The 23804-nt window shown below is 39.7% G+C and overlaps 1 protein-coding gene across 3 annotated transcripts in view; it reads right to left on the bottom strand.

Moving 5' to 3' along the window:
* Nucleotides 1-225: 225 nt before the first annotated feature.
* Nucleotides 226-23804, bottom strand: part of ADK (adenosine kinase) — a 568039-nt gene continuing 544460 nt past the window's right edge. For all 3 annotated transcript variants that reach the window (XM_065407400.1, XM_065407398.1, XM_065407399.1), the window contains one exon: nucleotides 226-1395. In XM_065407400.1, coding sequence (XP_065263472.1) covers nucleotides 1271-1395 — 125 coding nt within the window. In that variant the 3' untranslated portion in view covers nucleotides 226-1270. The remainder of the gene's footprint in view (nucleotides 1396-23804) is intronic.

The following is a 23804-nucleotide window of genomic DNA, read 5'->3' on the forward strand; positions in this document are numbered from 1 at the left end:
TGCACAACCACTTCCTTCCTTAATGCTGAGCACATTCCTGAGACTGAACCCAGTGTCAGCCTGGACACTTAAAGTTGCAAATAAAATCTCAAGCTCCATCATATAATGTGGGTTGAGCACCTGCTTCCTGGCCCCTGGTTTAATAAGGCCTGTGCAGGAAGGTTGGACGCACACTGCATTACTCTCACTGTGCTCTTGGCAACAAAAGGCCAGGGAATTACTATATGACAATTTTTTATTCATCAGTATCAAATTACATAGCAAAGTAATGAAGGCAAGTGTCAGACAGTCTCTTTTGAATACTGTAATACAAATAAAATCCGGCATATTGTTTAATTATCCAAAGTAAATTACAAGTTTAAAAGTGTGCGTTTAAGAGATTCCATTTGGCATATCCTGACAAGACAGCCTGCATAAATATTTCTGTACCTCATTTTCACCATGTGTTTGTATATTAATTTAAAACAGCCTTTAAAAAGCTTACACTGAGGAGACAGATATAAAATGTACAGCTAGATCCTATCATGAGATCATGTCTCTGCCTCGAAAGCACGGAGAGTGGCCAGTCTGATAGATGCACAGGAATTTACAAATTAAGGGTCAGATCCTGCTCGAAAATACTGCCTGATCCAAACCCACAGACATCAATGGAAAGACTCTTAATAATGGACTTAAAAATGGACTTTGGATGAGGCCTTTGAATTCCTGGAAAAACATCTATTAACTTAAGTGGGAGCAGGACTGAGCCCTCCGGGCCAGATCTTGCATGTTGGGCCTGATTCTCTTCAAACTTGCACTACTTTTAACACTAGACAATCACAATTGATTTAGGAAGAGTTATTATTGATTTACACCATTGTGAGATGAATGTCAGGCCTGCTGATTTTACACATGAATAAGATGAGCAGGATTTGGCCATGGTGAAACACAATCTAGAGGTTTTTGTAGAAGTGTTTTAACAGAGTTAATCAGCTGTGGCATCTACATGAGATTTCTCTTATAACCTGTGTAAATAATACAACTTTTCCACATTGATGAGAGAATAAGCTTCACATAGCACTGTAATCCCTAAATTAAGACTACTGAAACATTCTGGTGGTATGAATAGGAAAATACCATAGCAATATATGTTTTGTATAGCATAAAGTGAACAGAAGTACAGAAGCCTTGATGCAGGTAATTGGGAGGGTGAGGAAGGGGAAGTAGGAAATATTTAGGCAGCAATCCCATAAACATAAGAGTTTCTCTTGATCCCTCCGATTCATTGGTATCAGTGGAAGTCAGGCTTTTCTGGGAAAGTACAACCAGAACGCTTTATGATCACGTTGGCTGCATAATGTCCAGCTCGGATGCACTCTGTCAGCGGTCGATCATAGACGAGCTGAGAGAGAAAGCCTACAGAACAAAAGAATGGAGAGAGAGTGAAGAAGAGAGTTAGATTTTGAGTATATCATATAGTCCCTAATTTGACAAAGCACTTAACATATGCCTAATTCTAAGCATATTAGTAATCCCACTGAAGTTAAATTTAAACTCAGGCCCATGCTTAAGTAACTTGCTGAACTGGGGTCTTACTTATTTTATTTAAAGCTTCCACCTGGTGGCTTCAAGCAAATGGTATAACTATCAAGGTTGTTTTTTTTATTAGTGACTTCAAACAAAAAGGATCACACTCACAACACTCTTTCAGAGGGAGCTGCTGGTACCTCTAATCCCATTTCAAAAAGTAGAAGCAACTCTTCATGTTGGAGAGAGTTTCTGCTTTTCATATCGGCTACATTTACAGGCCCATCAACTTACCTCTGGACAATGTGTTCCTTTTAAGAAAGCAAACTGCTTAAGAACATAAATGTTAACTTGATTCATAGATGTAACTGTCCAAAGCAAAATCAAATGAGAAATTTTAAATTGATTAGAAAATTCAGATGGCAACTGTTGTTCCCTACTCATTAGGGAAAGAGGAATCAAGATTTTAAAAACTGGGTGCTTTAAATTGAACTCTGAAGTCTGAACGTAGGCATCTAAATAAGTGGCCCCATTTTCCAGAATGTTGACCAGTCAGCACTTTTGAAAAATCAGGACACTTATCTAGCTACCAATGGCTACCAACTACCATAACCACTGCCTACAAAACCTGAAAGCAATAGGAGTTCAGCACTTTTGAAAATCAGGTCCACCTGTTTAAGTGCCTCTATGTGGACTCAAAAGCCTAATTTTAATCTCCTTGGCTGGGGTTTTTCAAAGGAGCCTAAAAGAGCAAGGCGCCAGTGGGAGTTAGGTGAATAACTCCCTTAGGTCCTTTGAAAATCCCAGCTTCATTTTGGAAACTCTTGTCCTTGATCTGCATACATGCATCTGCACAAAGCAACACCACGGTTAACAGGTTGACAATACTTACTGCAGATAGGAAAGAAAATACATTTGAAAACTAGAGTTCAACAGGGCTTGAAATGGGAAGAAATAAATTCAATAATTAATCAGAACCAACCCCACAATATTTGGTAAACATTTTCTACTCTTACCAAGTAGTTTAACCTTTTTTTAAACGCATCTCAGACATCACAGGTTGGGTTCTCCCTTTCCCATCCAACCACAGGAGCAAAACCACCCTCAGCCAGTCAAGTCTAGAATTAAGGAAAGCCCAAACAGATTCTGTAAGGCTTTCTCCCATCCTTTTATTCTTGACCTCCATTTTCACCCTTTAAAGTCCCCATGTCACATTCAGGCTGCCTCTGTGTTTTGACAGTGCAAGATTAGTCTCAAATCACATCTCATAAAAGTAGCTCAAATCTACCATCTACCAACTTATCAGAAATTCTGGTTCAAAGAGAATGACACATTCCACTAGTTCTCTTTTGACAGAACCCTATATGTTTTCTATATTCAGCTTGGTTACTATTAAAATAAACCACCTACATTTTATTGCAATACTTTAAAGCCCTAAAGGAAGATTATTTTCATTTAACCTGTATTCCACCTTTAAATATTTACTCCTCGTGGGATGTTCAACCCTATTTTAGAACACAATAAAAACATTCTATCTTGTGTAATAACGCCTGTTAGTAATTTAGAGATCAATCTATAATACAAAAATCACATAAAACATGAAACACAAAAAATCTCAAGAACCGTGGACAATACCAATGAGCCAAAAAGACCTCTGTCTATGACTAAGTTGGTTCTAACCTCTCCCCGTCATAACCAACAGTGAAAAAAGGCTTAACTGATCCTCAACGTCATCTCTAAATTCCACTGACATGGAAAAAAGCAGGTATTTTTATATAAAAGCCACAGGTTCAATTAGTCAAATACCACAGATTTTCCAATGGAATGCGTGAGATGCCGGAAAGTAGGTGTTTTGGTTGACAGCTTGACAACCACAAAAGATTCTGGGTGTGTTTTAAAATCAGTATTTTTCCAGGGAAACCTGAGCTGTAAGTTAGCTACTGTTTCACAGATATGACTTCACTGACAAACTCTGAGGCCATAAACATAAGTGAGAGTCAGAAGTCTTCAATACATAAGGACGAGAGCCTTAACAAGTGAAGAGGAATTGTGCCATGAGCACCGTCAGCCATGGCAGTCTGAGGCTGACATACCCCCTGACTGGCGGCAGGAGGGTCCGTCCAGCAACCAGGTTTGGATAATAGTTCTGAAGTTGAAAAAACATGTCTGGTAGAAATCAGATGGTTTCTGAATAATGCGATGAAAATAGTCTGCTTTCTTGTATTCTTAGTGGAACCCTTCCTGGATACACAGAGAATGTCAGTCACTACAGCTGAACTGCCTGGGAGACATGAGCTTGCCAGTGAGTTTCTGGGTGGTTAAAACTTGAGTGCTAGTATGTCCATATGTAAAATTAGGCAATTAAGAATGTCCATTTCTAAATCAGTAAGTCTAAGAGATGTATTGTGCAGGCTTCCAAAAACACAGACAACTCTCAGCTTTGTAAAGAGCATGAGTCCAGAAAGGGCTTTATATAAAGAAGAAAATCATGCTCTTGGTTGCTGGTCAATACTCTGAATATTTATGAAAATAAGGAAATCAAGGTATGTGAAGGATCTTAAGAAATGAAATATCATTTAATATGAACTACCTTTAGGTCCTGACTGCCTTTCAGCTTACCACAGTTTTAGACCAGTCTATTTCCACTGACTTCAATGGAGCTACTCCTGATTCACATTGAAGTAAGTGAGAGCAGACTCAAGGTCCTAGTTCAGCTGCTACTTGTGTAACATGTAGAATCTGCTGTGGAAAGTTTGCCCCAGATTAATATCTAATCTTGAAAGTTTCTTTTAAAAATTATTTATTTTTTACAGGATTTACAAAGGAGATTGTAGCGGCATCAGAAGTAATATCGCATCAAGTAATAATGCAAACAGATAAATCACAAGCATATAAGTATAGCACATACTAAACATAGGCAGTTAGCAAAGTAGACCCTAGGGAAACACCAGAAAGCACTCTTGGTTTAGTAGAAAAACAAAGAACTCAGTCAGGCAGACTGCTTTAGCTGCAGAGTGGCCTTTTAAGTATACTCAATAAAAGGCAATCAAATTCAAATATAATTCTGGGCTTGGGTTCTCCAGTGTGAATCATTCTGTACTGCAAATACTGTGGGACCTATCCAGTGCTTCAGAAAAGGAAGTGCAAGAACGCACTTCCAGTATGTGATAGTACTGGAACGCCATTCGTTCCCCCCAAAAGTGCCAGCATGGGGGGCATTCCAGCATGACTCCAGCTTTGGCCCGTATCCTCAGCCTCACTCCATCCCCTATGTATTGACTATGTGTCACTTGCTCTTAGTCCCACATGGGCATAATGGGCATGGTTATCCTTCTGTGATGCTGGGTCATGGGACTGGCCTCTAAGGCGCTAGCAGCTATTCTAACTTATGCTGGGGCAGAGCCGGTTTCTTGGCTGCCCTCACGATCAGTGCAGTGCAAAGGTGGCACAACTCCTTAATCAAGAGAAGCTCAGCTAGACCTGAGAATCTGGCCTTGTATATTCTATCAAATCAGCCTTAGGGAATATAATGCAGCTTTGTCTAAATATTGTTTAGACTTATTTTGCAGATGATAGGTGCAGGAAGTAGGGATGCGGAGCGTGCTGCAGCACCCCCAGGTTTTAGGGGGGGCCACTGGTCCCACGCCCAGGGCTCCACTCCCCGGCTCGGGTCCCGGGGGCTGGCCCTGCTCCCCAGCTGCTTGCTCTGTGCCCGGGGCCCTGCTCCTGGCCCGCTGCCCAGGACTCCACTTCCTGGCTACCGGCCCCGGCCGCTGGCCCAGTGCTTGGGGCCCCGCTCCTGGCCCGCTGCCCAGGACTCCACTTCCTGGCTACCGGCCCCGGCCGCTGGCCCAGTGCTTGGGGCCCCACGCCCAGCCCCACCTCCTGCTCACATGCCTCCACTCCCAGGGCTCCACTCCCAGGGCCCCACATGTGGGGTCCCGGCTGCCGACCCCTGCACGGGGCTCTGCTTCTGGCCCCACACCCGCCCCCAGCAGTCGCCACAGCCCCGGCCCCCCTTACCTCTGTCTGGGTCCCTCCCCCCGCCCCCGAGACACAGCCCTGCTCTCAGCCTCAGCTTTGGGCAGGGGGGAGGCACGAACAGGAGTAAGGGGGCTGGCTTTCAGCACCCCCACTATTAAAAATGTTGCAGCGCCACTGTGCAGATGATGTTGCCAGTAGTATTTTTCCAGAGTCCAAACACATGGATACATAGCACGCTTTAATACAAACCTCTGGTGAACAGAGTGTTGGGGGAAGAACCAGAGTCAAGGCCCCACTCATTGCCTGCCCCTGCTCTATCACCTCTGTTTGTGTGTGTGGAGGAGGTGGGAATAGCAGATCCATGGTGATTGCTCTGCCTCCCATAATATAACCAATGATCTGGGTAGCTTGTGCAGGGAAGTAAGAGGTGCCTTTTCCCCTGCGCCCCTCCTTCCCCCCACCACACCCACACAGACATGTTGAACAAGTAACAATCTTGCCCTTATTCATTACAACAACTCAGTTGGAATTGTGTCCAATAAAATGGTGTTTGAAAAACCAAATTTTGTACCTTATAAGGTATAAAACAAACCAAAGACGTGTACAAATTCTCAGCCAATGGAAATGGTTATGGGAAAACATCAACAACTATTATCGGCCCAATTTTATTTCCTAAAGAGAATTGCAGGGCTTCTATCTACCCAGGAACTAAAATGCAGTTTGGCTCTGAAAAGTGTCTCTGGTATCACTGAGTACTATCTTTATTGTCTCTCAATGATTTCCATGCTGTCTGTACTCAGTTTTACAAGTATTAAGACAGTTTTTCTAACTGCCAGCCCTGCAGACTCAACATGGGATATGAAAGTCAAATTGGTTTCTTTCCTCCTGGCACATCGTCATCAGACAAAGCTTCTGCAGGCCAAATTAGGCCCTCAATGGAACCAGCATAATATTATTGTCTACCATTTATGCCCTCAGTGACACCTGTGACGTCATACTGCCAACTGACATCAAATGGTTTTGCATGGGTGTAACTGACTGGAACCTAGAAAACCATACTCTTGATGATCACAAGCAGGACTAAAATCCAGTTCACTCCCTCACAGCTTTATTAATACAACTCTGAAAAGACTCAGGGAGTAGGAGCTGTTTTTACTTAGTTACTTTTGAGAGCAGAACTGAACTTCAGCATCATTAAAGGAAAACTGCATTAATTTTACTGTGGTCAGCTATACGGAAGTTCCAGACCCACAGTGTCAGGAGCAATTGTCACTATAATCAATGTATTTTAAAAAGGTTTTGTTCCAAAATTACCACTGACGTCTCTGACTAAGGGTCTAGTGCTAGTGCAATGACATCAGCAATAGCGGAGATTTTAAAGGTTTTGCTCTGCTTTAGTAATGGTTTAACAACACTTAAAACCAGCTTATATTGAAAGCCAAATGTTTCATTTCAAATTGTAAACTTGACTCTTAATTTTAATGACTGTTCATTACTAAAGTTGGCTGGAAACTGGCTTAAAGTCTCCGACAGGGAGCTCCTGGGCTGCCATTCTTATAAGAATACTTTTTTTTTTTTTTTTTAAAGATGGGTTCCCCCACCAGTATGTCACATTTATTCCTCCTTGCACCGTGCAAACTTTAATAAAATGCCCAAAGCAAAATGAATTTTTTCCTTTAAATAAAAAAAGGTAGACAGAAAAAGCAGTTATCAAATGTGTCAACTGGAAGACTAACAAACCCTAAGCCAGAGCAACATGATCCTTAAAAAAAGTGTCTGCATCCTGATCCTCCCAGACATTTCTCCACCTCCAAATCAATCTAAAATACAAATCTATTCTTATATGATTTCACTAGCCATTCAGGCCAGTAATGGCAAAAACAATTAGGGAGGATGTAGTTTTAAGGAAGTAGTACTCTAGCATCAAACCATTTACAATCTTTTAGCTAATACCACTGCGTTTTTCTGTAAGTCTTTTAGTGCTACTGGCGTGGGATAATGTTATGGTAACACAAATCTGGTCAATTGTGATCAGGTGGTTAGCAAAGCTGGTGCCAAGAAATCAGCCAGCCAACCTAGATTCTGAAAAAGACATTGGCATCAGATGTTTCTGCAACATAGTCGCTGAACAACTGTACTTAGACATGCTGTGGTTCTCCTCCTTTTTTATTTCTGTGGCAGATGGTGGATATTACAGCCAAGAACTGGGGTAAGCCAGAAGCCCTGCCCATCTATCAAACTGATGGTCGGCTATTCTAAATAGAAACATTTTTGATTAAAGGTATCGTCTATGGGTTAAAGTATAGGTTTAAAGTTAACTTTTAAGCCTAAAAGTAAGATGTAGGTATAAGGCAGTAATACAAGAAGCCTACAGGCACAAACCTGTAAGATACTAGCTTAAGCATTTAGTAGAAGGAAATTAGGCCTATAAACCTTAGCATAAGTAAATTGACCAACAGTGATCCTCAGTCATAAGATATAATTTTGCAATAAACAGTTCTACTAGAAGTCTGTATCAAATGCTGACAAGTAACTGCAAAAAGTCAGTGGATACCAGTTTGGGTATTTTAGGATAGGAAAATTAGAAAATGCTTAACTGCAGGATTGCTATAATAACCAATGGATGTATACGTTTAAGGTAATTAATATACTAACGTATAGAATAAGGATACCCCAATAATATGACGGGGAGGAAGTTAGTTACAGGCAAAGGAGCTCAAATGCTCACATGAATATTCATTGCAGCCATCAGATACTGCAATAGGGCTAACCATGGCTTAGACCAGCAAGACCTTGATCACCGGAGTCTTTTGGCATGCCACAAATAGGTTAGGACCTCATGAACCAGGTTAGGACCTCGTGGGCCACCACCTGTCTCCTTGCCCTAGGTCTCCACAAGAATTGTGAGAGTATGCGTATGACATGATGCTGAATGTAAAATTACTATTGGATTACTGTTACACTTGCGTCTGATGAAGTGGGCATTCACCCACGAAAGCTTATGCTCCAATACTTCTGTTAGTCTTAAAGGTGCCACAGGACCCTCTGTTGCTTTTTACAGATTCAGACTAACACCGCTACCCCTCTGATACTTGTTACATTCTTGTTTGGCTCGGAACTTTTGTGTGTTTTCTAATTGTGTTAATAAAACTATTTCAAATTCAAAAGTTTTTTCCTAAGTGTGTGTGTTGCAATTGCATTGGGGTTTCCAATTTAACCCTAACTCTAATAACTCTGGGTCTAATCTTGGAACTGAAACCTGTCAAACCTCAGAGTGTTAATCTGAGGGAATCAATTGGGAATTCTTAATCAATCAATGCACAATCAATTAGATCAGGCAACACAGGTGGAATTTTAGCAGTGCAGCTTGGCACATTGTTACAATGTGTAAGACAAAACTAGTGCTAGGCTAATTACAAGTGAAAGAAAAAAAGTTACTCATCCCTCTCAACAAAATCATTTGTTTAAAACGTGGATCTAACAAGTGACAACCTTGAATTCTCACTGTAGCTGAAAAGCACCTTAGAAGTGCCTTTCTGATTATACCACTAGAGGAAAGTTTTAATAAAAAACTAATTAAACTACAAAAATCCCAAGTGGTTAACTGATTTTAGGGGCTAAATTTCTAGCAATTCTAATTATCCTCTCGGGGCTTTACTTAGTGTTTCACAACCATGACAGATGACAATGAAGAACTGCAGTTAAATTCATCCACCCTGACACCATGCTAAGCACTAGCTTCTCCCTCTCCAAGTAAAATCAATACCACGTTTGAGTAAACATGTTTACAGCTTTATTAGGATGTCTTGCTTGTTCTGTAACAGCTACTTGAAGCCCTGGTAACAAATCGACTCAACTCAGTTAAACCTAGAGAGCTGGGTAAGAGGCCCATCAATAAGGTTGTTATAAAAATAAACTGCAGGAGATCAGAAAGCTGGAACAAACAGTCTGGTAAATGTCAATATTTTTACTTCCACAGAATGACAAAACCATGAGATCATGAATAAAAGGTTTGGGAAGTCTATTTTCACTGTGTTTATAAAATGTTTCACGTGCTCAATGGTGAATACTTTTCACTGACTATATAAAAAACCTTGTTACAAAGCTTCTTATTTTCTAATGACCAGCATGAAAGCTGAAACAAGTATGCACTCAAGAGTAGCAGTGCTGTTATTGCTATCTCCATTCCTCTGGTTTCCTTTATATTTAGTGCACTCAATTTCTTCAAGGATCATCCAGTTGTGTGTGTATTTTCCTCAGCCTGAGTTTATACAATCATTTATGGATGGACACTCACACAAACAATGCAACTTTGCATTGACTAGATGAATGTGGGTAAGCAATGGAGGTGGTTTCACACTGCTGTAATAGTCATTTCCTGCTGAAATGAAGGTGCTGAGTGCAGCTATGCGCTCGAGCAAAAAGAACTAAAACAAACTATAAAAGAATACCTGTGAAACAAGTCTACAAGAGCAAAGGACAGAATAAACCCCACATCATCTCTGTTATCTCAGCAATGAAACAGTTAATGTTTGCAAAATATTTTTTTATTGTTAAGCATGTTTGTACTATTGATACCATCAGTAAGTTTATTGAGCAGTTCACTAATGTTGGTGGCGTGAGGCATAATTGTCCTTCTCAGCACCAGCCAGGATGCTTGTGCCCTACAAGTGTTGCCACATCATCTCCCCCCTTGATGCTTGTGCTGTCGGCCGGCAAGTGTAAATTGCAGCTGGAACTCTACAGGAGCTCTGCTGCTGAAGGTTGTTCAAAGGATGCACATATGGCCTCAGTCAAAGCCCAGTGAAGTCAATGGGAGTCCTTTCATTAACTTCAAGGTGCTTTGCATGAGCCCCTTCATCAGTTCATACCTTGGCTGCCCTGCACATGCCTAGTGATTACCACCCACCTCTGTGATTAGCAATAGCCCCATGTGAAACCCAGGGTAGAGGAGAGGACGCAGCATTTTCCACTGACACAGCCTCCTCTCCTGGTAAAGTTTCCATACTCAGAGGACTCTGCTAGGGTCTATGCTTTTTTATGCCAGTGTAGAGACCCAGTAGTGAATCTGGCCACTTAGGGTATATGTACACTGCGTTTTAAAACCATGGTAGCAAATCTCAGAGCCTCCAACTTCAGACCCGGACTCACGCTACAGTACTAAACACAGCTGTGTAGATGTACAGGTTTGGGCTGGAGCTTGGACTCTGAAACTATCCCCCTGCCTGGGTTTCACAGCCCTACAATTTGCAATGTACAAAAACCAGATGAACCTAAAATCTCCTCTAAGAAATGTGTGATGGAAGGATATTGATAAATCCTAAATGGTGATTGTCCCATCGAACTTTTCTTTCATTTTCTACCTACTGAACTTTGAAGAAGTTCACATTTGGATCTGGCCCTGCTTAACCAGGATAAGGGAAAACAATTTGAGGGAAATGTATTTCACAGTCTCCAGGCTCCCAAAAGGTAATCTGAGCATTGCATCCGTTAAATTAAAACTTGGATACTTTCATCTGAAGTACCTTTTCTGGCTATCTGGAAAAAAAAATTATCTCCAAGCCGATATTTCTCTGACTTTTTCTTAGCACACAAGTGAATTTCTGGGAAGTTGGATAAAGTTCTCTTTCACCATTTTTGAGATATCAGAATGAAGACAAGTGGATTTTTAACATTTCAGAAAATTTTCAGATGCTAATTATCTGCTTCAGTAACCCAAATGTGGCACCTAGGTCCAGATACCATGGCAATGGGCATGCTATAAAAATAATGACTAGAAGAGAATTTGGTTCATTTCATGTAAAAAAGATAAAGTTATAAACATTACAAAATAGAAGCAATATGCTACTTTCTGTTCAGTTTTTAAACACTGTTTGGGGGGGGGGGGAGGGGGAGGAATGATGCTCCTATCATCTGCTTGAGGAAATGAAATGCAAAGAGGTTGCATGAATGTAACATTATGGTTGAGATTTCACATGCACAAAAGCCAGGAAATTCAAAGTTATAGTTCCCACAGCAACCATAAGTCAGCCACACTGCAGTTTGCAAAGACATTGCCAGGCATTAAAGCATGCAGAGTGTAACAAAATAAAACCTTTGTGCAAGGGGGATGACTTTTGTGGGCTGAAATTCTCTACCACAGCACTATATTAATAGAGCTTCTATGCAATGAATTCAAAAGGGTCATATTTAATGTCTTTCTTTTTGTAACTACTACTACTATGCTAAATTGACATGGCCAGGAAAAAGCCTCTTGTCAATTACTAAGAAGTGTCAATGACAGTAGTGTTTATTAAGTACAGTAGGAAAGCAAGGTAAGGCAACTTCTCAACTGGACACAGTATTCTTTACTCTTTGTGGCCCTGATCCTGCAAACACTTTCGCATATGCTTAACTCTGCTATTGTGAGTAGCTCTACTGATTTCAATGACACTACCCACAGTAGTAAAGCTAAGCATGTGCATACAAATATTTGCAGAATCGGTGCCCATGTGCTTAAATATTGTGTAGTGACGTGCGCATCTCTGGGGTGAAATCCTAGTTCCAATGAAGCGAATGGGAGTTTTTCTATCAACTTCATTTGTGCCAGGATTTCACCCTAGCTATATTCCCACCCGAGAAGTGGGAGTATTTAAATGCTGGGGGAGGTGATATGCACTATATAAAATTATAGTAGTCAGAATACCTCCTAGATCATCCAGTCAATCCTCTTAGTGCTAGGGCAGGATACAGGCCCCATTAGAGGGCCTATCAGATATGAGATAGCTAATATATTTCAAGTATTTTATACTTCAATATGTTTTATATTTTATGCTAATATAATATCAGCTTAATCTTATGCATCATCTCTCAGGGGACTATATCCTGCCATGTCTCCCAGAGGAATCTGCTCGATGATCTAGTTTGACTAGCGCCTGTATTTCTACTCAGAATACATTAAAACAGTGCAAAAATATTACCAATATTCTGAGTGAGAGATAATAACTCATTAAAGTCACTTCTCTAAACTTCCATACAACATTTTCTTCATCATTACATGATTTTCTAATGGATGCCACATTAACATAAAATAAAATGTTACACTGACAGTAGGTGTGACAAAATATTTTTAAACAGTGATAATTTGCTTTCAGACTTTAAGTCACATTGTGTCCCAGAATTAACAGAGCAAAAACTGGAACCTTATAATTTGTTATGAAAATCTACTTCTAATGCAAAATATTTTTAAACATACATAACACATATTCAATTTTTGTTTCCCATCAAGTCTGGCCAGAAAGTCATTAAGAATAACGGCTGTCCTTTAAGGCCCAATTCTGCAAGGTAACGAGCGTTCTACAAAGCTGTTGATATCAATGAGAACTGACAGTGCTCAGCACCTTGACAGATCAGGCCCTAATTCTGCCAAACCAAGAACGGTGGGGCATTTTATTCCATACACATATCCCTTTTAATGCATTAAAAAATTAAATGTTACTTTCAAAATGAGAGCAGATGAATTAGCATTTAGTTTATCTTGCACTTATTTCTTTACGTTGTTTTCTAAAGCATATGTGTTTTGTGTAATTGGAAATTACAATTTTTAATTTACTGTATTTTAATAAGATGAAATACAGACAAGACAGTAAAACCAAAGAGTTGAATACCTGGATCCCAGTGGAAAGGTGGTAAGTCAGAAAAACAGATAGGATTGTATTGAAATTGCATTTGGAGAATAGTTCATGGCCGTGTACATATGCCAATGAAGTATAACGTATTAGCTTTCATGATTGCAAACGTCTGATTAGTTTTAATTATAATTAATATTTAGGAATTTGTACAGTCTGAAACAGTGAGGTAAATAGGAAATATTCAGTGTTTTTTCTGAGTGACGTGTTTATTTTTATATTATGATTTTTTAAAAGGTGGTGGCAGTTCAAACAGTATGGCAAATTTCTAAATTGTGCCAATTCCAATATGGAAAGTGCATACTGGTGGCCGACTACAACATTTATCAGAATAATAGTGCACCTCCAGCAGTGACAGAGAAAAAACCACTATGAAGGCATAATCTGACAATATTCTAGTTTATGGAAGGTCAGTTATAGAGACAGAGAGGGCATCTAATAGCCTCGTTTTAGATGTGGCATTTATCTTTGTGAGTTAAGGATGACATCAGAACACACGAGCAGTATAGTAATGAACATGTTGAGAGTTCTGACAAGTCATCCCCTAGGAAGTGAAGACTGATGCCCTATCTACAGCTGAGCTATTATACTGGTGTGTGCTGTTTATACAACAGCAGCGTTAAAGATGTGGAAAATGGGTTGTCAGTCAAAATGCTTATAATATTAAAAGGGTATTTTTATTTCAACACTTTATACATCATCTACTATGATTTCAACAACAGGATTGCTCAGAGGCAATTAGCTGCCCATGTTGTATAAATGAAGACAACATGAGCACTGATCTCTGCTAGAACATTTATCTTCACTTGGAAAGAAAGACAGAATAACGCAGAAGTAGTGTCCCCTCACCTCTTTCCTCACGAAGATACATTTTATAATAGAAATAAGCCATTGCATGTTACATATCAATATATATTTAATTGCTATCACAACAATCATACTGCCAGCTGGCAAATAAAGTTGTATCTGAGGGCTATGGTATCATCAGAGGGCTGTATTTCATGGTTGTGACATTATATCCATGAAATGTGTCTTTTTAAAAGGTGATTGAAAAAACTGTGACCACTTTCCATGGTATTTTAACCAATTAAAATAGCTATACACCGATGAACTAAATGCCACTGTATAGTGATTAAGTAGTCTCTGATGTCACAGTTTTGCCACTCAACAATGAATTGTTCCTAGTTTCTGAAACTTTGATTTCAAACATCTTGTATGTCTGTCTACGTTGCTGTGAGGTTCTTACCGAAACAAACACATAAGAAGCAAAAGGATATGTTGTGCTCGCTACACTTTTAGTAAAAACATGTTTTTTGTTTATAACTTTGTAATATCATACAAATATAGTAAGTACAGGAACTTTTGAATAAGGCCACAAACTCATTCATCTCAGAGTTTTAATATCACAAACCACTGAAACTACTGTTTGTTGACCATGCCAAAAGAACTTTCTGATGTGTAATCTCACAGCTATTCTGTGTAGCACTCTCTAGTTATATCTACAGTATATATGTATATGCACACACACAAAATGCCATCACTTTAAAAGCAGGGAGGACATGTGGGTCTCTTCAAGATGATGCACATTCATGCACCATGTCGAAATTACTTTGGGAGGAGGGAATTTCCATGGCTTCTTGTGAAAGCTTCACTTTTGGTTCAGTCAGTTTCTAAACCATCCTAAGAGCTCACAGAAAATGGTGGAGGCTGGGATTTTCAAAAGAGCTTAAAGGAGTTAGGTGCCCAACTTCCATTGACTTTCAGTAAGATTTGCACACCTAACTTCCTTAAACTCCTTTGAAAACCCTGCTGCAAGCCAAAACAAAATTTGTCAAGCTTCTTGGATTCTCCGTGCAGGAAGGATTGCCCAGAGCCATGGACAATAAAGGGGAAGGAATGCAGATTGGGATAAGTAAAGAGCTCATCAGAGATTTTCTGACTAATTTGAATGAATTCTAAATGATGAATGAATAGCCTGATGCTATTCACCCCAGAGTGCTGAAGGAATTAGTTGAAGAAATCTCAGAGCCACTGGTGATATTTGCAAATTCATAGATGACAGGTGAGGTCCCAGAAGACTGGAGTAGGGCTAATGTAGTGCCCATCTTTAAAAAGGGGGGAAAGGAGGAGTCGGGGAACTGTAGACCAGTCAGCCTGACCTCAATATCTCAGAAGCTACCGAGCAATGTATAAAACATTCCAGTTGCAAATACCTGGAGGATGAAGGGGTGATCACTAGCAGCCGGCATGAATTTGCCAAGAACAAATCATGCCAAACCAGCTTGACTGCCTTCTTTGACAAAGAAACTGGTTTGGTGGATAGGGGGAATGTGGTGGGCATAATATACCTGGACGTTAGCATGGCTTTTGACATAGTCCCGCATGACATTCTCATAAGTAAGCTGGAGAAATGTGGGTTCAGCAGAACTATCATTAAGTAGATACATAATGGGTTAAACAACCACAAAGACTATTAATGGAATGATGTCATATTGGAAGGACGTCTCAAGTGGAGTCCCACAAGGATCTGTTCTGGGTCCAGTGTTATTTAACATCTTTATTAATAACCTGGCTGTAGGAATAGAGACCATACTGATCAAATTTGCAGAAGATGCAAAGCTAGGGGTGGGTTGCAAGCACTTTGGAGGATGAAGTTAAAATTCAAAGGGATCTTGATAAATAGGAGAACTGGACTATAGACAATAAAATTCAACAAATACAAATGTAAGGTGCTACACTTAGGGAAGAAAAAACAAATGCACAGATACAGAATGGGGGATAACTTGTTTGGCAGCAGCACTGCTGAGAAGGATCTGGGAGCTGTGTTGGATCACAGTCTCAACGTGAGGCAACAATGCAATGTTCTTGAAAAAAAAAAGCAAATGCAATTTTGGGTTGCATTAACTGAGGCACAGCATGCAAATCACAGGAGGTGATAGTACTGCTCTACTTGGCGCTGGTTAGGTCTCAGCTGGAGTACTGTGTCCAATTTTGGTCACTGCTGTATAGAAACGATGTAGAGAAACTGGACAGGATCCAGAGGCGAGTGACAAAAAAGATCAAAGGGATGGAATCCAAGCCATATGAGCAAAGGCTAAAGGAATTGGGTATATTTAGTTTGGAACAGTGGAGATGAAGGGGAGACATGATAGCAGTCTTCCAATACTTGAAAGATGAAGAAAAAATGTTCTCTTTTGCCACAGAGGGCAGGACAAGAGACAATGGGTTCAAACTACAGCATAGCACATTGAGATTATATTTTAGGAAAAACTTCCCGACTGTAAGAACAGTAGGACAATGGAACAAATTGCCCAGGAAAGTCATAAAATCTCCTTCACCGCAGCTTTTCAAAAGGAGGCTGGATAACCATCTGTCTTGGATGGTTTAGACACAACAAATCCTGCATCTTAGTAGGGGGTTGGACTAGATGACCCTTGTGGTCCCTTCTATGACTCTATGGCAGCAGCTTTAAAAATGTTGGATTTCATTCTGCTTTCACTTACCCCAATGGTGAAACTATTGATTTCAGAGAAGTTATTCCTGATTTACACTGGTTTCGCACAATCAAGCCCTTTGGTTTTATGTTAAACAACTTCTTGGAGCAACATTTATACCATTGAAGTAATGATGTGCTAAAGCCATCCCCTCAAAGGGATTATGGGGTCTGCATAAGCCTGTTTATACATTTCCTTTGTTGTATTTTATATATTTGATATATTTTACATATTCAGAGCAATTTAAAAAAATGTCAATGTACAAATTAGTGCTGTTGATTAATCGCAGTAAATTCATGGGATTAACTCAAAAAATTAATCGCAGTTAAAAAAATTAATCGTGATTAATCAGTTTTAATCGCACTGTTAAACAATAGAATACCACTTGAAATTTATTAAATATTTTTGATGTTTTTCTACATTTTCATATATATTATATTCTGTGTTATAATTGAAATCAAAGTGTATATTACTTTTGATTATAAATATCTGCACAGTAAAAACGATAAGCAAAAGAAACAGTATTTTTCAATTCACCTCATACAAGTTCTGTAGTGGAATCTCTGTCATGAAAGTGCAACTTACAAATGTAGATTTTTTGTTGTTACATAAAACTGCGTACAAAAACAAAACAATATAAAACTTCAGAGCCTACAAGTCCACTTGGTTCTACTTCTTGTTTAGCCAATTGCTAAGACAAAAAAGTTTGTTTACATTTACAGGAGATAATGCTGCCCACTTCTTATTTACAATGTCACCAGAAAGTGAGAACAGGCATTTGCATGACACTTTTGTAGCTGGCATTGCAAGGTATTTACGTTCCAGATATGTTAGACATTCGTACGTCCCTTGATGCTTCGGCCACCATTCCAGAGGACATGCTTCCATGCTGAGGACGCTCGTTAAAAAAAAATGCGTTAATTAAATATGTGACTGAACTCCTTGGGGGAGAATTTTATGTCCCCTGCTCTGTTTTACCTGCATTCTGCCATATATTTCATGTTATAGCAGGCTCGGATGATGACCCAGCACATGTTCATTTTAGGAACACTTTCACTGCAGATTTCACAAAACGCAAAGAAGGTACCAACGTAAGATTCCTAAAGATAACTACAGCACTCGACCCAAGGTTTAAGACTCTGAAGTGCCTTCCAAAATTTGAGAGGGATGAGGTGCTTTCAGAAGGCTTAAAAGAGCAACGCTCCGATGTGAAAACTACAGAACCCGAACCACCAAAAAAGAAAATCAACCTTCTGCTGGTGGCATCTGACTCAGATAATGAAAATGAACATATGTCAGTCTGCACTGTTTTGGACTGTTATCAAGCAGAACCCGTCATCAGCATGGATGCATGTCCCCTGGAATGGTGGCTGAAGCAGGAAGGGACATATGAATCTTTAGCGCATCTGGCACATAAATATCTTGTGACGCCGGCTACAACAGTGCCAGGAGAATGCCTGTTCTCACTTTCAAGTAACATTGTAAACAAGAAGCGGGCAGCATTATCTCCTGCAAATGTAAACAAACTTGTTTGTCTGAGCGATTGGCTGAACAAGAAGTAGGACTGAGTGGACTTGTAGGCCTAAAGTTTTACACTGTTTTATTTTTGAATGCAGGTTTTTTTGTACGTAAGTCTACATTTGTAAGTTCGACTTTCATGATCAAGAGATTGCACTACAGTACTTCTAATGAGGTAATTGAAAAATAATATTTCTTTTGTTTTTTTACAGTGCAAATATTTGTAATAAAAATATATATAAAGTGAGCACTGTACATTTTGTATTCTGTGTTGTAACTTAAATCAATATATTTGAAAATGTAAAAAACATCCAAAAATATTTAAATAAATTGTATGCTATTATTGTTTAAAATAGCGATTAATCACGATTAATTTTTTTAATTGCTTGACAGCCCTAGTACAAATATACAAAATATTACATTGTTCTGAAATCATATCTGGATGTTAACCTACAGAGAATCATTTGCATTAGCCACAAGAAAGAGGCCAATCTTTCCACAGTTGAGGGACACTTGGCAACTTGCCAGCAGTTCAAAGGCCAGATGTAATTTGTAAAGGCATTCAGATTAAGGGGGAGGATCACAAACTGGGACCTGCATTCTCCACAGGGCTTACCTCTATATTAAAGATGAGGGCTTTGGCTTTACTTTGGCCCACGTGGTAACAAGAATATAACAAAAGACAGGAAAATATACAGTATCCAATAAATCCTGTGTATCTCAAAATGATAAGCTAAAGCAAGATTCAATGAGGCACACAGAAGATACGTAGGAGGACAGACTATTCCTGTTGTGTCAAGTACTAACTTCCATATGAATTGTGTTCTGATGGCTGATACAGTAGCTGTCACTGAGCAAGACTGATGCTATGTTTCATTAAAAGGGGAGAGATAATTGTTTATTCTGCAAGCATGTACACGGAAGAAGGATTTCTCTTTGTAGTTTTTAAACTATAGGTAACTTCTTCCTGGAATCTGTCTCTGTGTTAAAGCTATCAATTGGATTTTGAAAATGACAACGGGTGTGAGTTTGTGACTACAGCTTTGATACCGACAGAAGTAAAATGCTTTGGCTAGTACTTGGCACCTCACAGCACTTAATGAGGAACTGCTTTTATCTCAAGAATGTTGGCCCTTGCAAGAGGTATAAGGTTTTTTTATCACATGGCTACAACGTTACTGCATATATTCTGTCACTGCTGCATTAAGTTACTTAAAAATGATTTGCAGTTACAGTTCATACTCTAGCACTTTTCATGCAGCATACAATGAAATCACATTAGATTAGCTACAACATTTGTTAGAGAACCTGTAGAACATATTGATTTTGCACCTTTTTCTGTTCATTTGTTATGATTTTTCTTCCCAGTTCCATTTAGTGGACAGACACTAGGGGAGAGATTTTGCAGGGAACAATGACAGTGATCGTCACAAAATATTCTCACTGTTTTAATTTGTTACTGGGGCAATGTCAAAGAGGATTCCAAATGGCAGACAGACCTACTCTGACAAAACAGCAGGACAGCAAAAAGGAGTTTTCTCTTGATCTAGGAAATTAGGAAAGCACATTGAGCTCAAAATGATATAACTGTGCCTATTTCCAATGTGCACTGCCATTACATGGGCTTTGCAACACATGATTAGGGCTGTTCAAGATGGGACTGGCTAAATAATAAGGAAACCTCTCCAAGCGCTACGGAATCAGGCTGTAATTTCATTCCGGGGGCCCTGGTGACATAAACCATGTTAGCAAAGCTCAAGTGATTTGTCAATGTCACCAGAACCCCGAGGTGGAATTACAGCTTTAATTTACGGGTGTTTCAGGGATTCATTTCATATTAGAAATGGAAATCTGGTGTGCTGCTGCAAACCACTAGAGGTGCTGAATTATTGTAAAGCTGCTTGTCGTTGCTTGAGCTAGTAAAAGGATGTGTTGCTGCTAAAAACCACAGGAGGCAGCAGAACTGACGGTAGTGTTCACAGAAGTGTTTCAAAATAACGATATACTTTAGTAACTTGTAAAATTCAATTTCTTATGGGTCAGTCTGGACAATGGGTAACGTGGTTTTCTGCCTGCAGATGGAAGCAAGGAATTCAAAGAAATGTTTGATGTCAAACCCTATCAAGACAAGTTCCACTTAAAGAATCCAGTTCATTTTTGGTCTCTAGTTGCTTGGCTGAGCAGAGCTTTGAGCTACTTACACTAGGAGGCTCGAGGCCCCATTTTTAGAGATGCTGAACACCCACAATGCCAGTTGAAGCCAACGTGAGCTACAGGTGCTCAGAAACATTTTAAAAATCTTTCATCTCAATGATTTTAAAATTTACTGAACTTTAGTAGTTAGATTCTTTCTAGAGGAAAAAAAATACATTTTTTATTTTTGGCTTCCCCCACCTTTCTTGTCCCTAAAGCTATTTGGGAGGAACAGCCATCCAACCTTGCATTTCCTGTTATTCACTGAGGCCAACTTTTTCCTGCAATCTTGTGGTCCCCAGAACTAGATTCCACCTCAGTTTCCCATGCCTGTGGACATGAGTAGCTCAGCTTAAAGGTTTTCAAGGCACGTGATGCATTCTAGCACCCCGACCACTTGGGAAAAAAACAGACTCCCTGAATGCAATCTTTAGTTTCCGCCAGGGCTGACATGACCCTGTCTCAGCCACTAGCTGAAGCAAAGGTCTTTGATCCAGCAGCCCACAGCTCAGCCATGCTAATTTACCACTCTCAGAGAAGTACTCAGCTCTGCTGAGAGGATTTTGCTTCCTTTAGTTTGCAAAACTAGCCATATTTTCCAGTCTCTAATACAACTATGAGTGCATTTTGCGACTCAACAGATGGGATTTGAAGCATTTTGCTATAAGGAAACTAAAAGCTGAATCAAAATCGTATACTGAGGTGTTGGGGGTATCAATACACATGACCTTTTAAAGTGAGGAGTATTGAAAAGATAGAATAAAAACTTTCCATTATAAAAAATTTGGGTAAGTCAGTAATTCAACATCTGGCTCCATGGCTTAAGTAGGGACTAGAAATGTCAAATAATACAACTACTACCACCACCACAATATAGGGTCATCTCTTGTGACTAGATCATAGAAGGCTGTATCTTCCACAAATGTAATTTTTTAAAGGGGATGGAAGAAATTTTTTTATAGATAGCACAGAGATTGTTTCCAGTGGAACACAGATCAGATCAGTCCTGTAGCCAATATAGTCCAGTTTCCTGTCTCCAAAAATGGCTAGTATCAGAGGCTTCAGATGAAAGTGAAAGAAACAATGTTGTGGACAATTATAGTGTAATTGCCAAGAGCGGAAGTTTCTTCCTAATCCCCATTAATGAGTGATTGGCTCATGCCTTGAAGAGGGAAGGACTCTTCTTAATTTTTTTATCCTCTCTAATGTGAATGTGGATGTTCTCATTATCTATATAAAATTTTAGTTCAATTTTGAACCTACTAAGTGCTCAGTCTCAATATCTTGTGGCAATGAGTTCCATTGAGTAAAAGTACACATTGCTATGTGGGGACCTTTCAGGGTCACTGAATGTCCGTGGGACAGAAGAAAGAATTATTGCTATGTAATTCCCAGCATCAATCCTAGTGTTGCCTTTAAAGATACATCTAACATTTGCCACTCCCAGAGCGCCCAGTATATTAACTGATTTTAACGAGAGACTGTGTACATGTGTTAGCAGATCAGCCACTTCATGCTTAAGCTCCTTCAGGACTCTGGGGTATGACCACGTGGGCCTAGCGATTTCTTATTCTTTAATTTATCAGTTTGTTCCAGCACCTTCTCTTTTGATGCCTCAATCGCTGATAATACCTCATCTTTACTACCAGAAAAAGACTGGCCCAGGAAAGGTTTTTCCCTACTACTCTCTGTGGTGAAGAATGAGGAAAAGTAGTAACACAGCTTCTCTGGAATGCCCTTATCCTCCTTATTTCCTGCCTTTATTCTCCAGTAATCCAGCAGACACCAATTCTCTCAGGTTTGCAGCTTCTGATTTATTTAAATATTTTCTTATTTATTTTTATTTCTTTGGTAATTTCCGAGTTTCCTTCTTATATTTTACCTGTCACCAGCGATGCTCCTTTCTATTAATCTCCTAGTGTTGCATTTCCATTTTTGAAGGATACCTGGTTGGCTCAAAAAAGCATGTGAACTTTACCATCTAACTCTATTTTTACTTCTTGGCTTAGGCTCATATTTTCTGAAGTCCCCTTTCTAGAGTTTAATGGCCCTGGGCTAGTTTGGGTACAATTCCTTTGCTGAGGATGTTGAACAGGTCAAGAAATATTAAATTATTGGATGATTTCATGAAAGCTGAATCGCTGAACTGGGAGAACTGTGTTGCTGTTTGCATGGATGGTGCTGCTGCTATGACAGGCAATAGGAGTGGTGTTGTAGCAAGAATATGAGCCATAAACCCACAGGTAATTGTAACACACTATGTTGCATCGCCAGGCCCCTGCATCAAAGAAAATGGAACCCAAATTACATGATGTGCTAAATGCAGCTGTGACAGTTGTGAATTTTGTAAAGTCCTGGCCTTTGAATTCATTCCTTTTTGCAAAGCTTTGTTTAGAAATGGGCGCTGGACATGACAAATTATTGTTTCATACAGAAGTGTGTTGGGTACCTCGCGACAGAGTACTGGAAAGAATTTTTGAGCTTTGTAAAGAGCTGCTGGGTTTTCTTTCTGTGCACAATCCCAAGATCTCCACAAACTTTTCTGACCCGATATGGATTGCGCAGCTTGCATACCTCACAGACATTTTTAACTTGTTGAATGTGCTGAACCTGTCCACACAAGGGGCAGTACAACCATACTGTAGGTGAGTGACAGAGTGCAGCATTTCAGAAGAAAGTAGAGATTTGGAAAACTAGGCTGAGCAGTGGACCCTCAGATCTGTTTCTGCTTTTGACAGAATTTCTGGATACTCACAGAATGACAATTGATTGTGTGAGAGACAGGATCGTTGCTCACCTTTCAACTTTGGCTGAGCACTTCACTGTTTACTTTAAAAATATCAACATGGAGGAATATGATTGGGTTTGGGATCCATTCTCCACTTTTGCTATATCATCTTGCCATTTGAGTGGAAAAGCAGAACAGGAGCTGCTCGAACTACTTGTGCCCAAACACTGAAAATTAAGTTTCAGGAACAGATACCTTGCCAGTTTTGGCCAACTGTTGCTGCAGTGTACCCAGTTTTAGTTACAGAAGCAATAAAAGTGTTGCTACCTTTCCCAACAACATATATATGTGAAGCACCATTTCTGCCATGCCAGCTATGAAGATAAAGTTCAGGTCTCCACTGAAGTGGAGAGTGATTTATGAGTTTGCCATCACACCAAGGACAGATAGACTCTGCAGTAAGAAGCAGGCCCACCCATCACACTGATATCTATAAGTACTCTTCTACTCTTTTTTTTAAAGCATTACTAACAGTACGTGTTTATACGAACTACACAGATACTTTTGTCAATCAGTTTCTCGGTTGGGGGGTCCATGATTAATATTGCATTTGAAAAGGGGTCCGTCAACAAAAAAAAGTTTGAGAATCTCTGTCTTAGTCTATGCTTCCAATAAGTTAAGGTCTAATGGGACACTTGCTGCTATTACTCAGGA

The sequence above is a fragment of the Emys orbicularis genome, chromosome 7 (genome assembly GCF_028017835.1).
Source record: "Emys orbicularis isolate rEmyOrb1 chromosome 7, rEmyOrb1.hap1, whole genome shotgun sequence".
Classification (NCBI taxonomy): Eukaryota; Metazoa; Chordata; order Testudines; family Emydidae; genus Emys; species Emys orbicularis.